Below are 15,888 nucleotides of genomic sequence, written 5' to 3' on the forward strand. Positions count from 1 at the left end.
TATATAGGGAGATGGTCAGGGTTGCGGTCAAAGGAGAAATAAAAATAGTTGTAAACTATTTTTATTTCTCCTTTGACCGCAACCCTGACCATCTCCCTATATAAAAAAAATATAGTCTATTCATAGATTTTGATCTCAAAAAATGAGGTTACTAAAAAGTGCATTTTGTTGCACCTTCATAGTGGATTTACCTGTTAAAGCATTTCAACTAATAGTAAAATATTAGAAAAGGTTAACAATTAAATAATTCCAACAATAGGTCTTCGCAAAAAATGAGCTGTCAGACTCTCCCACACCCCCCCTACTGTCCACGGACCACTGATTCAAAGCAATAAAAAATAAATAAATAATCTCATGTTTCACTTTAGATTTATTAGGAATATACAAACCATATTTCATATGCTTTCCATTTGAGTGGAACAACCTTTTAGTTGTTACAATCCTTCCTGGCCAACCTGCCTCGTTAAACCCTGATTTAGCGAAACTTTGAAACTTTTATGAGTAAAACTGTGAAAGTAAACGAGTGAAACATAAAACGAGCAACATTAAAAAAGTGGCTAAAACTGGAAAACAGCGTGAAACCCACCCTCTTCACCCTAAAGTAGCAAAACTTATCTTACCTTTAAGACATAGCAAGTATATTGGTTGACATACGACCTGTCAGAATCTCACAATTGGAGATCATAGCACCAAAAATAACAGAAGGCAATCCCTCCTGGCCAACCTACCTTACAAAACCGTTATTTAGCAATGGTCTAATACCACTTTTGAAACATTTATTTAAAATGAGAAGAGAAGATTTAAGTTCGAGTACTTGTTACATTAAGCAAAATTAAAAAAGTGGCTAAAATTGGAAAAGAGTGTTAAATTATTAGTAATATTAATAATAATTAAAGCCTTTTCCTAAGTCAATTCTAACAGAAAAATTGAATATAATGAAATAGGAGACTATGAGAAAATAATCTTTTCAAAATAAAGTCGTAATTGCAGTGGATGCTCCTTGGTTTGTAAGAACCAGCCAATTGCATCGGGAGTTACAAATAGAGACAATAAAGGATTACATCAAAAAAAGATTCATGAAGTTCCACTCTCAGCTACCTACAGTTAAAGGAGCAGTGAACTACAACTTGGGAAACCCAACCACAACCGGAAGACTGAAGCTGAGGTTACTGCAGGACATCCTGTTATAAATTCTATATTTATCAGTTCTGTCATTGTCACTCTAAAATTTTATTTTTTCTTAATTTCACTGTTTTTTTTCTCTTCATCTTTTTCTTAAATGCACTTTCATTTTTTTTTTTCATTAAAGTCAATTATTTATTTTTATAAATCCATAAATGACATTATTACCTTTACTTTTATCTTTTATTAAGAATTATCATTTTAATCTATTTATTTTATCTTAATTTTTTGTTTTATTTATAACATTGTATACAGTTAGGGGTATCTTTTGTAGGAGACTATACCCCCATAATCAATTGTTAAAAAAAAAATGTACCTCTTACATTAACCATGTAAGGTCCACCAAGTACCATGTAATACCGATCTGGTATTAAATAAATAAAAAATATGAGAAAATAGGAGCTCACTCAATTGGATCAGCAATTCAGAGTTTAATAAGCTCCTATAATCTTCTACTATCCTATCCAATAACAATATAAAAATTGTCCTGCTAGAATTAACCAGCGTTGTCCCCCACCCCTCCACCACGTCTGTTTCATCTCTTGCACAAAATCAATTTATTTCTATATAATTTTTTTTTTTCTTGAGTTGTAAAGAAGTTACACTTCAAAATACTATTGGACAAAAATTAGGTACTTATAGTTGAAACTAATAGCTAATATTGCCAAGTATACGATATTTATTTATCAATGATTCATTCATGAATCAAGTGTCTTTTCTATGGCAATTTTAGCTATTAGTTACATCCATTGCTAGTTTTTGCCCATTTCTGCTTCAAAAAATTGTTTTTGATCAGTTTACTAGATTCTTTCTACATATTAGGAACAGTATTTACCTAAAAAAATATCATTTTTTAATAAGAAAATTAAATCTTTTCAGTCAATAATTATCATTTTAGAAAGACCTTTTAGAGTGAAAACTATTACAAGCAAGTAAAAATAAGACATATAACAAGGTTGTAGAAAAATAAAATAAAAAATAAAGTCTTAATGACTTGGTTTAATTTTTAAATGAAAAAAAAAGTTAGGAAATTCTTCTTTTTTTTTTTTTAGAAAGGTAGAAACTTGTAAGAAAACTATTTATTCATATTGGAAGAAGACAGTTGACCATATGAAGTAGATTGGAGGAAGATAGTCCGGGTGGCGGTCAATAAAAGCACCAAAATAATAAAAGAAAACTATTTATTGTAAACCAATGTTTCGTCCCACTTTGCAGGGCTTCATCAGGGCTGATAAGAATGAAATTCTGCTACCAACTGACAAGATTACGATGTATGACATGCCGTTTTTCAATTTGGTCAAGGACAAACTATTTTGTTTATATTATTAGTTAAGTATATATTATTAGTATAACAAAGAGGGTGGGAATGGAGGGTTTCATGCCGTTCTTCAATTTCAGGTGCTTTTTAAATATTGCTGGATTTAGCTATCCTAAATTTTCCTTCCAATTTGATTTGTCATAAAATTATAACTCAAATCCATGGTGTCCCTCTCAAGTAACATTTAAATTTTCTAAGAATCTAAACCCAATTTTCTTTAAATGTTTTTATATAACTCTTAAAAGTAATTAGGAATTTTTTAAAAATAGAAATTAAAAAAATCATACATCTAAGGGTTAACATACCTGGCACAATTATTACTGAGATCAAAGGAGAAAGTAAATAAATAAATTTTGATTTCACTATGAATATTATCAAGATTTTTATAAAACATTTTCACAATGAATTCTCATAGTGCGATAGTTTCAACTTAATTTGCTAGTTAAACTTAGTCCACAAGAAAAAGGAACTAAGGAACTTGGAACCACAAAAAGACTGACTGAACTAAGTAGTTCCTTTTTGTGAATAGTTCATTTGAATTAGTTCGTTAACGAATTACATATCCCTAATAAAAAGAATGTCTTAACTTTTTTTTTTCCCAGTGGACAGGATTTGATAAAGGCATCTTGTTTGGGAACTTCTGGTTTCCTTATTCCATTAAACCACAACCACCAAATTTATCCACTGAATAAAGTCAAGTGCTCATTTGGGAATAAGAGAACCTTTACATAGTCAAAGCAAGGTTCCCATCTTTGACAAGCCTATCGTTTTTCTGTCAAGAGAAAGACTTTGTGTACTATCAGAATTTGAGCCAGGTTAGTTTTGAGCATGTAAACTAACCACTAGATGGCCTTGATACTTAATAATAGGTGACTGGTAATCAATTTTATGAAATTACTCGCAACCACAAATTAATTTTTTGAAACTGAATCACAACTTTATTTAAAGAACTATCGATCTCCAAGAGGTAAAGATGACTCTAATCAAATAAAATTTAAAAGCAACATGTAACAACCAGAATAGTTATTAACTAATGATTTATTCAATAATATTTTGATACTAGATCACAAATGTTAAATCAATATGGTGGGTGGACAAGTACTCATTTAATCGACAATAACGGTAAGATATACCATAACACCATAAAGTGATTCGTGTTTATGCAATTTGGACCTGAACTCAACTGAAAAGGATCTGTTAGGAATTTATTATCCGTTTTGAGAGAGCAGAAGTCGACAGCTTAATCAAGCAGTATTAATAATAGTTTAAGTTACTCACAACAATAGAACAATAAGTGAGTACACACCCACTTGTCACTTAAAGTGACATTTTAGTACTGTAACCAATATTTATTTCAACATAAATTTATTCAAAAATATTAAAGCAGAAACACATGAAACAAATGTTATAGTAAAATTAAAAAGAAAAATATTAAGATGTAACAATAAAATTACCCCAATTGTTAAAATTTCTGAGAAAATAATGGCTAAATCATGAACTATAATAACTTGTTTTTCAAAAGATTAAAAGTACATTATATGTTGAGAATAATAACATTATTAATTCACTAAGTATATGAAGATAAGCAAGGATAAATAATCTTCTTCTTGGAGAGGAAATACAAGAATCAGCAAGATTATTGTTGTTACTATGTCCTTGATCTTTGAAATCAGGTTACCAAATATTCACATTTCTTTAATCACTTAAAAAATATAATGATGCCAACTGGAGAAATGGCAACACATAATTATAATTCAAATATAATATAAATATAATTCATTTTTAAAATATTTATTCATTAAAAATGTCGATGAAATACTACTTCAAAACCTTTTCTAGGATTCTTAGTTTGAAATAAGTAAGTTAAAAACATAAAAAAAAAACTTCAATCAATAATAAAAACTGATTGTAAACAGAATAAATGACAGGAAGAAATATACCTCCACTCTCTTCTTCTTATATTCCCTATCTGTAGAACTTACAGTAATTTGTTCACTATCCATTTTGACACTTTATAATTTTTTTTTTAAATTTTAATACTATAAATGAAAGACTCGAAACTTTGTCCATCTACACTGGTTAATAGTCCTAAATTTTTCACAACACATGAAATATATACAGTTAAATCTAGCCATTTAAATTTCAACAACTACATTACTCAAAAAACTCTTGTATTTTCACTACTAACTTCTCATGTAAAATTATAACGATATAAATGAAGAACTAATAAACACTTCATCTCTTACTAAACAGTTTACAAAATACTGTAGAGTAACATATGTTAAAATAGGACAGTGGAGAGTTGGAAGGAGTAGAACCTTTCCGGAGGTTTCATAACCTTTACCTACTTTTAAAATCCATTTGTTGTTGGCATGTACGTTTAAAATCATTTTCTCCTATTTAATGATTTACTATTTACCTAATTTTTGGCATTAATATTTTAATAGAATTCCAATTGCTTCTGCTCCCTATATAACTAATAACATTGTTATTGAAGATATTGTAGACTTGTCATATTTATTTATAATTCAACCATGCCTGCCTTATCAAATGGTAATACTTGTTGGGGCAATAGAAAAGGTTTCTGTATGCGTTCAGAATATATAAGTGATAGTTTTCTATTAGGTCTTGAGATGAGAGATGTGGTTAGTTTGCCATCAGATATTGTGACATCTACAAATTTTGTACACCATAGAATTCCAGAAACGTCAATTGTGGAGGATATGGATGTTGATACATCCAATTCTAAAAGTTGTGAACAAATAAACTCGGTATGTAGAAAAAGGTCCATTCCAGCGGAACAGAATATAGTGAAACGGTTACGCCATCAAGGTATAAATTCGTATAATTAGTAACCATAAGTTATTATTCAGAAGTTCATCATAGATAATTTTTTTAATCAAATTTCAGATCCTAAACAGCAGTCAGTTTCATCTGAAACAATTTACAAAAATCAAGTCCATAACTCTGGATTTTGTTTATTTTAATTCATATTATATTCATTTAGATTAGGGCTATTATACTTATTGAAATTTGCATATGAAATAGTTATGAATTTAGCAGTTTCATAATCAATCTGCTTATGTGATTTTACTGAACTGTTAAGTGGGTCATTGTTGAACAAATTCTAGCATTATTATAATGATCATGTGTATCCTCTGTATTTAATTTTTTTTTATTATTCTGTATGTCTACATTAAATTTAATGAAGGTGCTATTAATTTATTACAAGTTATTTCTTTAGTAAGGAAAATATATCCGAATTCTTAATCTATTGGGTACTCATAATTAATTATTCTGCATTAATTCAATACTATATTTACGAGTCAATATTTTTCTTTTCTAATAAATGATCTAATTTCCCATCTTGTCTATTGTAGCCATCTCTAGTCTAAAAATAATTATTCTCATGTACAATCTTGATTTCCTAAATCAAAGTACGGTTTTGCTTTCAAAGTTTTGTAAAGAATAAAACTAAAAAGCATGGAAATACATTAATATACATAATACTTTCCTGCGAAATATTTTAATGGATGTGGTAAAATATATTACTTTTGGTTCGACTTAATCATTTGTGTTATCTTACAAGTTAGAATTCAGCTTTCAAGATGAGCATATTTGGCATCTCATGTTTTATAGCTTAAATTATGATAGATCTGATAATTAAAGATATTGGGAAGAATAGTTCTAATGTGTAGTTTTATAATGGTTATATTTTGTGTTCATTAGAGGACTCATTAGGTTATAACTTACATTTTCACTTTCGGATATGGGATACCAGAATAACTTGCACATAAGGCTGTCTGTTCTAAGATAGGTTCCACTGTCAAATTCATTTAATTTATCTTTATGTTGAAAAGTGTGAGGTTGACAGAAAAGGTTTAGAATCAAATGTATTTAATTATTTAGATTTGAATCGATTGGATTACAGATTGCTTTAATTCCGTCAGAAAAGGTCAAATTCACTAGTGCCAATTCTTTTTCTTTAAACTTTAGCTTGTCTCCTCGTTTATCATAAGTTCCTCCTTCTGTTTTGCTTGCAGTAAATGTCATACAAATTTGAAAAAATATATATGTATGGTTATGTCTATGAGTCTCAGGAAGGTTGAAATCTGTCTTTATTTTACATATCAGTAAAATTTTATTAAAAAAATTCAGCATTTTGTAATAATTAATCAAATGTTTTATTTAAAACAGTACCGTCAATGTTTACTCTCTTTGGATTGTATTTATTTTATTGTTGTTATTTTGGCTGGCTCTATTTTAAGGAAAAAAATTAGCTAGCCGTAGATTGTAATAACCAAATGTCAATTTAACATTGGCTTTTTTGACAGTACAAAGTTTCATTAAAGTACAAATTTAAAACTCAAAAAGTATTGAACTTCTCAAGGACTGAATAATAAATTACGTATACTTTTAAGTAAGAACAATTGTATCAAAGCTGCAAACAAGGTTCTAAAACTCATTTTAAATTTGTTTGGCAGAGTCAAAGAGTAATAGTTAATAATAATTAATATGTATCTGTCACGTTTTTGGTAGTTAAAATCATTTATCAAAAGAAATATAGGGGAAAAAAATGTTAACAGTAATTCTAAACTCTTGTTTGAAGTTTTTGTTTCTTTAATTAAATATATATGTACATAATTCTGTGAGGAAAGTATTCTTATGTTTAAATGAATTGTTCACTTTTCTATAAATATATTAAAAAACCTAGAATAGTATATTATTTGAATGATCTGTACAATTATAAGCTATTGTTTTAGATTAAAAAAAAAATTATGCTTTGTGTTATTACCAATATTTGTAGTAAAAAAAAGAAAAATATTAAAGTTAATCTAATTATTATTTTTATGTATCTTGTGGTGCTTATATGATTTATTTTAATTTTTTTCTGTGGAGTATAGAATTAAATAAGTTTAAGAAACATTATTTTCATAGGTTTTGATTTGTCAATCAATTTTTTCACTGCCATATTTATCCCTAGAAGTTAGTTGATATTCTGATTAGAAAAATAAATTATCTATAAAGTTAGTGAATTGATATTCTATAATAAATCATAACAGAGTTGTGAAGAATACAATTTTATTTTTTAAAATGAATTTTCCTAGCTTTGCATGATTGTTGTGAACACATCAGCATTCCGATTTGTTATTAGAGGATTAGTTACATACAGATTTCAGAAGGTGTTACTTATATTGCATTTTGTATGTTAATAAGATATTGCACTTAAAAAATTAATCATTGTGTTTTTATTTATTTAATATCCAATAAATTTCATATGAAGTTTCAAGACCTACTGTTAAATGATTATTTTTAAATTACAGTTTGGTTTATATTATTTTACAATCCATGGTTTAACTTAAAATAAGAAACTACCATATCCATAATTGAATATACATTTATAAAACAAACTAAGCACAATAAACTGTCCCCATTGGTGCCAGTGTCATGACTTCACTCGTGTCTACGCAAACGTTTTCAAACTATTATAAGTGTGAACTAATTAAATAAAAAACACTTTATATTTGAGTGTATTTGTTTGACAATAAAAACTGGATATTTATAAAAAATCATTATTTTGTAAATAAAATTAGAGGAAAAAATAGTGTAAAAACATGAAACCTACACTGCTATATTAAAGGTTATTTTTTGTTTTAGGAGTTATAGGCAATATATATAATCTTAAAATTTACTTTCCATCAACACCATTTTTCACTATTTGGTGCAACTCCAAATTAAGTTAAAAGTAATTAGAGAAGTGGCATTCGAATGTCACTTTTTTCTCCCTCCTCGGCCATTTTTTTTTCTTTCTGTTTTGCATTCAAACTAATATGCAATCAGAGATGAGAAAAAATTAGCTATAGTTGTAACTAATAGTTAAATCGTCATGGAGACGACCGTTATTCATGAATGAACCATTGATAAATAAATACCATATCCATGGCAACATTAGCCCATCTCTGTATGTAATAAGAAACTAACCAAAATTTTTGTGAAATCACCTATGAGTAATAATATTGATAAATTTTTCATATTGGAAGATCGTTGATTGACTGCATGTAAGAAAAAAAAATCTCAAATAGTAATTAAACTACTTAATATGAGCCAACCTTTTGCCCCATTTTGTAGGGCTTAGTCAGGGCCAAAAAATATACAAACAACTTAAATAAAGTTTTTTTTTCTACGCCACAGGAAGTGGGATATTATGCCATTTTCCCTCTCGCAGTCCAATACAATTTTACTCTTCCTCCTAGTTGGTCCGCATCCTGATAACATCTTCTAGACCGATACACGTTAAAAGATCCATGTCTCCCATGTTGCATAATATAAAGTAAGAGAATAGACAAAATAAAATAGAAGTAAAGTAAGGTGTGGCTAAACATAATTTAGTAAAGTGAATTAAAGAAAAATAAGATGTACAGTAAAAAGTATAAATAAACAAGAATTACAAAAAGGTATTAGACAATTAATGAAAACCTAAATAATAACAAATAAAAAAGAAATATCAAAATAAAGTACACACTAAAAGATGGAAAAAGGGGATAAGAATAAAAGTCAAGGAAAAAGTTATGAACACAATTCTTTTTTTGCTTACTACCTCATTACTATTAAGTTATTGTCTGATTACTTTATATTATCATGTATCTTTATTATTCTTATTAAATTGCAATAGGGGGCAGTGTGCCCACTCGCCTACCAACCCGAAGGTTGCGAGTTCGAGCCCCAGCCCCATCTAGGATTTTTACAAGCATAAAATTATACAAAACTCACAGTCTCTCCCCAGGTATTTGTGAGGCCTGTTAGCCAATGGGTGGCACTCACAAAAATAGGTGTAGGAATGATGAACCCACCCAACGAAAAAACTACATCAAGAAACACGCAATGTATTTTTTAATACACATGCGAGGACTTAGACCTCCATGGTCTGTGTCGCCCATAAAAATAATAATAATATTGAAAAATCCTTTTTTCTAAACTCTTACATTCTCATTTTTACCTTTTTACTCATCCAACATTCTTCCCTCTACATTACATTTTTATGTAATCTGTAATAATAATTTACCTGTTATACTTACCATTTTATAACAGCTATTATATCTCCTCACTTAATTAAATTAATGGATCTTTTCACTTTATTAGTTTAGTTAATAATTCTTTCCTTATTTATCTTTATTACTTTATTTAATTTTTTTTATTGTTTATATACCACCATCTTTACATTTTTATGTTATATTTTTTATCACTCTTTTACCCTTTCATTGACTTTTTATCTTTTTATTATATAGCCCTGATGAAGCCCTACAAATTAGTTCGAAATGTTAGCTGAAAAGAAATAGTTACTACTATCTTTCCTTTCTTATTTTTTTTATTTATTTACCGCATACCTGACCATCTTCTTAAAATGAACTTACAGTTAATCATATATGTACAATTTTTTGGTTGGTTCTTTAAAGCAAATAAAGGTTCAATAGGTTCTAACAATAAATATGAATTGAACAAATCAAATTATTAAATAGTACTGACAAATATTTTATTGCCATAAAAAAAAATATATATTGGTTATTAGGTTATAAAAATTCTATTAATATATAAACAAATAAAATACTTAATTTAATTAATAATTATACATATAAAATTATTAAATCATAAAAAAAAATTATAATTCAAAATTGGAAATAATTTATTTAAAATGAATTGCTTATACGATATTGGTACAGAGAGCTAGTCTGCCAAGTGGATATTATTTTCCTTTTCTCCAAAGCCAGACCTACCGTAAAGGAACTTGGTACTTATCAGATGAGAATGCCAAGATTTATTTTATGGGAACACAAAAAAATAAATATTAACTGACCCAGGCGGGAAACAAACACACCATTCCAAGCAGAACACCACATTATGAGGTAAAAATAAAACTAATATCACAATTTTCCAGGATAAATAATCCTAAAAACTAATAATACCTTAAGATCTAATCATTAAAAAACTATAGAGTAGTAATATTTCAATAATTTCTTACATAGTAATTTTTGTTAAAAGAATTTCAAATTTGTTTACAATGGTTGAATTGAAAGAAAAAAATATCGAACAGTTGTTAAAATAAACAAATCTATTTTATACATACATTCAAAGGAAACAAAAAACTGATGTTTAATTTTTTGTTAAAATAACCCAGAAGTATTATTAGTGTCCGTGCTAACAATTACAGTATTATTAGTTAATTAAATTTTATGGACTCTCAATTTTTTTTTTTTTTTGCTAGCTTTAGTTTAAATTTGTTTCTTTCCTCCAAGCCTTGTGTGCTTGATCAGTCAGCAAAGGGAAACACACGTATAACAAGAACTTTACTACTTTATCATTGGCCGAAGTTTTAACATAAGTCCTCTATTTTTAATAAATTAATGAATCAAGAATTAAGGAAAGTTAAGGTGCAAATCTCACAGTTCCAGCTAAAACACAGAAACTATATTTGCAAGTCAGGATGTCCCTTTGGTACTTAATCAATGGTCAGGGGATCTAACAGTTTGTTATGCTACCGAAAATTTTAAAATATAAAATAGTGATACTATAATATGAAGCATTTGTTCATAAACAAGTAGTAACTGCAAAAATGAAAACTTTTACAATGTTTTACTTTTGACCAGCAGCCACTTACAATGACTTATTACCATCATAATTCTCTTAAGAAAACAAATTTCCTAAAGATTCTTACAACAATATATGAAATCAGTTTTAAAAAAGCCAGTAATGCCAAAAACTTCAGTAACCATTTTTGCCGACCGAATATCTCTTGTATTGATTCTTAGTGTTTACAACAAAAAAATCAATATTCCACTACTTAAAAAATAGTATAAAACAAACGGGTATATAAATGATAAAAGCCATTCTGGTTTTTCTTTGGTAATGATATAAACAATACTTGAGTAAACTTTCTGTAGAAAGAACCAACCAGTAAAATATAATTTTTTTTTTTTAAATTTGCCTTAGAGAGTATTTTCAATCTTTAAAAAATATTACCTTTCATACAATTACTGATTCATTGATTGCCATTGATCTGTTAGAAAAAAATAATATAAAAACTGTTTTTTTTTTACAATAATATAATAATATACAAAACATATAAACTTCTTTAAATAAATATTTAAAATCCTATGCTTCTTCTGCAAGTTTTCTTTTTCTGCCCTGATTCTTAGGACCGGTATTAAGAGCTGGAACATAAAAGATCCATCAGTAAAAAGGTAAGAGCACATTAAAGATAATATAAAAGAGATTGATAAAATAATTATACCAATGTACTCCAATACAGAATATAACCATACATTTAACATTAAATTAAAACTTTATCAAATACTCAACATCGAGTGGTGTAGTCATAAATTTTCCAGTGTGGGAATGCTTACCATCTTCTGAGAATAGAATAACATCGGGGGATCCAGAATGCCACCACCCCTTTACAAGGTATTTATTTGACAGCTATTTAAAAACCCATTCAGCTATTGACTCGAAAAAACACAGACCTATATTAATATATAGGATTGTTGGAAAAAGCAGAGTGGGCCGAAAAACGCTGTTCCTGCCCCACTACACAACTGTCAACATCCATTCCTTAACTTGGAAATCCCAAATTCAATTTGTTTGTTATCTTGTTTTCTGTTGTAGAAAATAAGCTTTATAATTTGATTTGTAGTTAAAATTGTTTGTTTCTCTAATAATTGTTGTTGATCTAAATAATTTGTAAATAGAATTCTGAATAAGGGGGTGACGGTAGCAGTGTGGTAACGTGCCTGTCTGCCAACTCATAGATTGCGAGTTCGAGCCCGGTCATACCTAGGATTTTTTCAAGCATAAGATTATACAATACTCACTCACAATCTTTCCCCGGGGATTTGTGAGGCCTGTCAGCCATTAGGTGGCACTCACAAAAATAGGCATGGGAGTGACGAACCCACCATATGAAAACCACGTCAAGAAACGCCTGATGTATTTCCTTAGAACATCATGCGAGGCCTTGAACCTTCACAGTATGTAGCGCCAATACACAACAATTATGAATAAAGCACTGCGGTTGATGGCAACATTGCTTCAGATCATGGGACAACTTTGCTGTTTTCTTTGTTCTTAGGTCTGTTTGCAGTTGGCATCCGTTAGAGAAAGACACTCTTTATTCTTTGTTATAAAACCCTCCATGAACCACAATATTTTGTAACTATTATGGTTGGGTTTTTTTTAAGAGTAATCCTGGTGCGCTCGAAAACAAACATTAATCCCCCAATTCTTCTGTATGGCTCGTGGATGAAACGTGGACTATCTCCAAGGTTGGTGAGCACAACTTAATGGTCTTGGAGAGAAAGATTATCCGTAAAATATTTGGAGCTGTCAGATAAATATCTTTAATCTGATGCTAATCTCAAATTTGAAATTTCGTACCTCACCAACCACCAGTTTCACAACAAAAATAGGGAAAAACATCTCAATTTTGGAACTTTTTCAGTTTATCACTTGTAAGAAGAAAACTAAGTGATTTTAGAAGTTAAACATTCTATTTACAATTAAAGTAAAAAAGATTTCCAACAAATAAGTTTATTGTATTTCATTTTTGGCCAAACTCAAACGTCACAAGAGCGCCCTTAAGAAAAGTCACTTTTCAGTTATCTGTGAAAAATAAAAACAATCCCTTTTAACTATCCATTTGTGCCAAAGTATCAATGTCACATGCCTGAAACTAATTTTTTTTTTTCAAATGCCTGATATATCTAGGTCAAACTAGACAAGAGAATTTTTTGCATCACAGAAAAACAAAAAACAAACTTTCTTAAGCACGCTCTAAAGTTATCTCAGGCTGAAAAAATAAAACATAACATTAACATTTTTAAAGAAATTCTATCTACTTAAATTTCATACAAACTTTTAATCTTTGAAAAATAGTTATAAGCAAAAATATTAAAAAGTTCCAAAATTTTGGCTTTGTTTTCCAATTTTCATTATTGGACCAGATCATAATGATACAGGCATGTAGAAAAACTACCCATAAGTAGAACTCTAATGACATTTTACATTATCTGGTCTCGTGCCCATCTTCTTTTCAGGCGCCTTAGAGGATTGTCAGGAATGGAAGAGGAAACAAGGTTAGAAACTAGTGGATTTGGATGGTTAGGGAGTTTATAATAGCAGGATTGATATTTGGTTCGGTCTAGATTGGTTACACATGGAACATTAAGATCTTTATGTATGATTTTATTTGTGACAAAGTAAGGAGCATTGAGGATTTTACAAAGGATTTTGGATTGTAAAGATTAGATACGAGAGGAATTCAAAGGTTTAGTGGAGCCCCAAAGCTCAACTCTGTATGTTCAGATTGGCCTTATTATAGTCATGTCAGTCTTGGGTATTGGATTGGAAGTTTAGACCGTTTGTCTAGTAAGTGCAGTAATAGTCTGAATCAATGTGTAGTTTCCTGCCTTTTCAGTCTTGTGTGAGGATTCCAATGAGAAGACTTAGATGATCAGAGTCTAAGATAATGGATGACCAGCCTATAGCTAATGCAAAGAACCCTTAATTGTCCTTTTTTTTTCATAATTAGTCCTAAGATGAAAAACCATAATTAAAAATGCTATAGTCGAATATTAAAAAAAAATTATTAAAATTAAAACATAATTAAAAGAAAATATCTCACTGTTAACTCGACAAACTTCAGCATTAGCTCCAAACTCATCAAATTTTTGAAGCCACTTAATCTGATTAGGAGAGAGTGTATCACTTGGTCCTTTGACTTCTACAAAAATGCACTAAAAGAGTTTAAAAATTTGATTACTGTTTTTTAAGAAGGATTATTATAATTATTGATTGAAATTCTAATCACTATATTTATACTTTTTTAGATGAGGGATTCCAAAGTGTTAAATCTGGAAGTCCGCTCCTTCTTGATCTGTAGTCTTGTATAAGATATTTTGCAATATGGAGAAAAACATCAGTAGTAAGACAGGATAAGAATTGCTTAGCCTGAAAATAAAGTTAATTAGATTTATTACATTTAACAGTGAATAATATATAGGAGATAATGGGTTGTCTGAAATAAACCGAAAAGAGAAAAGTTTTAAATAAAACCAAAAAAAGATTTAGATACAAATCAAAATATTATTTATGATAGTATATTAAAAGTAACAGACTTTGCAAAATATGTTACAACCATAAATATTTGAAATCTATAAACAAAAACATAATAGATATAGTTATGGTATAGTATATTAGTAAATGAAATATATTTAACTTAATAAATAATAACAATGGCGAAGGGATTGGGCAAACTGTCCTACAGAGATTTTATGGAATATAGTTAATAAATAATCGGCTCTATGCAATAAATCAATGCAACCCACACAGGGATAACAACAGTTTTTTTCTCCTCTCTTCCTCTTAACCAACTCAGATTGATAGTTATTATAAAATAACTTTAATGAGACAGTATTGAATAGGCTTAGAAAGTAAAAAGAAAATCGCAGATTTTTAAAATTAATTTAATATAATTAGTTATTTTTAACATCATAACCTCTTCAAGATCTCCAGGTTTCTCCAGTAATAAATTCCAATCCACAGGACCAGCAATCCCACCATATTTCTTTGCCATTTTTTCCAAGTACCCTGGTGCAGTTTCTTCAGCTATTTGATCCAATGTTTTCTGAAATCATGAAAAAGAAAAATGAAATCAAAATTGCATCAATCAGTAAAGATGGTTGGTTGAAAATGATAGTAATGCATGTCTGTCGGAACTCCAGAATTTTTCAAGAGTTTTCTAAAAATTCCGGACTAATAATAAACAAATAAACAAAAAAATATTTATTCATGCCAATGTTTTGACCTGAATTTCAGGTCTTCATCAGGGAGCTAAGGCAGAGGTTCTGAATAGACTGAGTCTGCCTTAACATCCTGATGAAAACCTCGAATTCAGGTCGGAACAAATAAATAAGCTTATGTTTATTTGCTGACCGCACCTCCCCTCCCCCCCAACCATCTTCTCCACATATTAATCTACTGTCAACTATCAACACCTCATATTATTTGCTTATTTGTGTATAAGCAAAATATAATAATTAAAATGACAAAAGAATTAACAGAGTGAATCACTTTCACTTTTTCCTGTCAGCCTCTCATTTTCATGCTCGCCTTCCATCTGCAAGTATGTTTCCTATCTTATTCATTATATTAATTATGAGAAATAGTTGACCGTGGATGATGAATGAGGAGAAGATGGTTGGGGATGCGGTCAATGAAAAACACAAATAAGTACGACTAACTTATTTTAATGTGCCAACGTTTCGGCTAGAGTTTCTAGCCTTCTTCAGGGCTAAAAACAGAACAAGATAACAACCACAGTAAGTATAGAAAAATAAAAA

General features: G+C 29.2%; 2 protein-coding genes and 1 long non-coding RNA gene across 3 annotated transcripts in view; 1 reads left to right on the plus strand and 2 right to left on the minus strand.

Annotated features, from left to right (window-relative positions):
• LOC106685779 (putative leucine-rich repeat-containing protein DDB_G0290503) overlaps positions 1–4,758 on the minus strand; it is a gene marked incomplete in the record, with an annotated part of 41,669 nt that extends 36,911 nt beyond the window's left edge. Inside the window, 1 exon segment of the mRNA XM_067052430.1 lies at positions 4,441–4,758. Within this exon segment, the coding sequence (XP_066908531.1) occupies positions 4,441–4,503 (63 nt within the window).
• A 92-nt stretch (positions 4,759–4,850) lies between these two features.
• On the plus strand, positions 4,851–7,738 carry LOC136797025 (uncharacterized). Its single transcript, XR_010844826.1, has 2 exons — positions 4,851–5,332; positions 5,411–7,738. It is a non-coding gene; the product is annotated as an uncharacterized lncRNA (long non-coding RNA).
• A 3,170-nt stretch (positions 7,739–10,908) lies between these two features.
• Positions 10,909–15,888, minus strand: part of LOC106677663 (fanconi-associated nuclease 1) — a 30,603-nt gene continuing 25,623 nt past the window's right edge. The window contains exons 10-13 of the mRNA XM_014415756.3: positions 15,045–15,173; positions 14,369–14,497; positions 14,172–14,283; positions 10,909–11,706 (exon numbers count right to left, since the gene is read on the minus strand). Of these exons, the coding sequence (XP_014271242.1) occupies positions 11,648–11,706; positions 14,172–14,283; positions 14,369–14,497; positions 15,045–15,173 (429 nt within the window). The 3' untranslated portion in view covers positions 10,909–11,647. The remainder of the gene's footprint in view (positions 11,707–14,171; positions 14,284–14,368; positions 14,498–15,044; positions 15,174–15,888) is intronic.

This window comes from Halyomorpha halys, unplaced genomic scaffold, assembly GCF_000696795.3.
Source record: "Halyomorpha halys isolate HHAL.00 unplaced genomic scaffold, Hhal_1.1 Scaffold1.1, whole genome shotgun sequence".
Taxonomy (NCBI): domain Eukaryota; kingdom Metazoa; phylum Arthropoda; class Insecta; order Hemiptera; family Pentatomidae; genus Halyomorpha; species Halyomorpha halys.